The sequence below is a fragment of the Penaeus monodon genome, chromosome 21 (assembly GCF_015228065.2).
Source record: "Penaeus monodon isolate SGIC_2016 chromosome 21, NSTDA_Pmon_1, whole genome shotgun sequence".
Lineage (NCBI taxonomy): Eukaryota > Metazoa > Arthropoda > Malacostraca > Decapoda > Penaeidae > Penaeus > Penaeus monodon.
The window spans coordinates 7606878-7608246 of NC_051406.1; the positions used below are offsets into that span (position 1 = coordinate 7606878).

Consider the following 1369-nt stretch of genomic DNA (forward strand, 5'->3'; position numbering starts at 1 on the left):
TTGCAACTCCCGTGGCAGGACCTGTTGTATGCAAGGGCGGATCGAGAAGCCTTCTTTGATGAAGATTCTGTTAGCGGTGTTGAGGGTATAGTTTTCGTTGTTCTCATGCGACCTGTTGGCAGAAGAAACTTAAGGATATTATCAAATTTTTATTAGAATATTAAAGCTTGGTATTGCTAAATAGTGTTAGATGTCAATGGTGTCATTATGAAGATAGTTTTGAGGCGACCTATCTTTAGATTTGTATTAGTGGTGTTGATGTTACGTTAAGTTGACATGTAACATTACACTGATGTCATGTTATGTAAGGCCTCTTTAAACTGGTGCGTTTCTTTACCCATCATTCAAAGCTCGGTACAGCGCGAAGGTCTCCTCTTTGTTCGTCAGTTGAAGAACCTGCTCCATCTGGGTCTTCGTGCGGGTCTCGGCGCCGAAATAGGTGAGCACGAGGGCGGTCCAGATACTGTAGGGCGAGAAGAAGAAGTTTCCAGACGAGGAAACGACTTCCTTGAAGAGGCCGATGCTGAAGGGCAGGATGTGGTTGAGGTCCGGCTGGCTGGGAGGAACCTGGTTGTCGTTCCTGGAGAGGCACTGGGAGGCGACCCCCGCCCAGAGGCCCAGCGCGGAGACTAACAGTACAGTCTTCATGATTGTAACCTTGAACCTACAAAAAGGTAGACGTTAGGATACCACGTAGATGCGAAGATTTATTATTGCTTTGTATTCCTAAAGCAAAAGACAAGAGTAAATGATTATAAAATGATGGTCCCTTCCATTTGACAGTTCTCAAAATTCACTCACATCCTACTTTACATAATACTCAATAGCCTTTTTTCTTTATTTTCACAAATTAATTTTATTGTAGATTGTACACAATAATGATAAAGAGAAGTCCCATTGTTTCGGTTAAAATTAAAAGTTCACTAGCACCCCATTCTGTTCGGGCTGTATCGGAAACAACCTACCCACCTGCTGTGAACTGTGAGACTGTGACCGGAATTTTAAACATACTACTTAAGATCCAGCGCCACATTGCAACTGCCACATGTGTCCAGATTGACGGTGAATTTAACTCTAGTTTTATTTTCATTCCTAAAAATCGTTGATATGGAAATAACGCCAATACCGGAAAAAATAATCATATTGGGAACAATTGCGTTACCAGTTTTTACTTGTATTTATAGGAAAACTTCTATTAAACGAGAAGGACTCCCCATGGAGGAAAAAATAAGTGGTTCTAACTGCAGGTAATTCACTACTGAAAATATATATATTTTGTTGAAATATTTTTCGTAATGCAATTCTAGATTTTAAGCGAAGAAGTAAAATAGTCATCTCCCTATAATGCATATATACATACAGTCCGTTT

At 40.3% G+C, this 1369-nt stretch overlaps 1 protein-coding gene across 1 annotated transcript in view; it reads right to left on the minus strand.

The window, feature by feature from the left end:
* LOC119586152 (leukocyte elastase inhibitor-like) overlaps positions 1 to 982 on the minus strand; it is a gene marked incomplete in the record, with an annotated part of 6340 nt that extends 5358 nt beyond the window's left edge. Inside the window, 3 exon segments of the mRNA XM_037934849.1 lie at positions 1 to 112; positions 338 to 664; positions 970 to 982. Of these exon segments, the coding sequence (XP_037790777.1) occupies positions 1 to 112; positions 338 to 648 (423 nt within the window).
* Positions 983 to 1369: the final 387 nt, after the last annotated feature.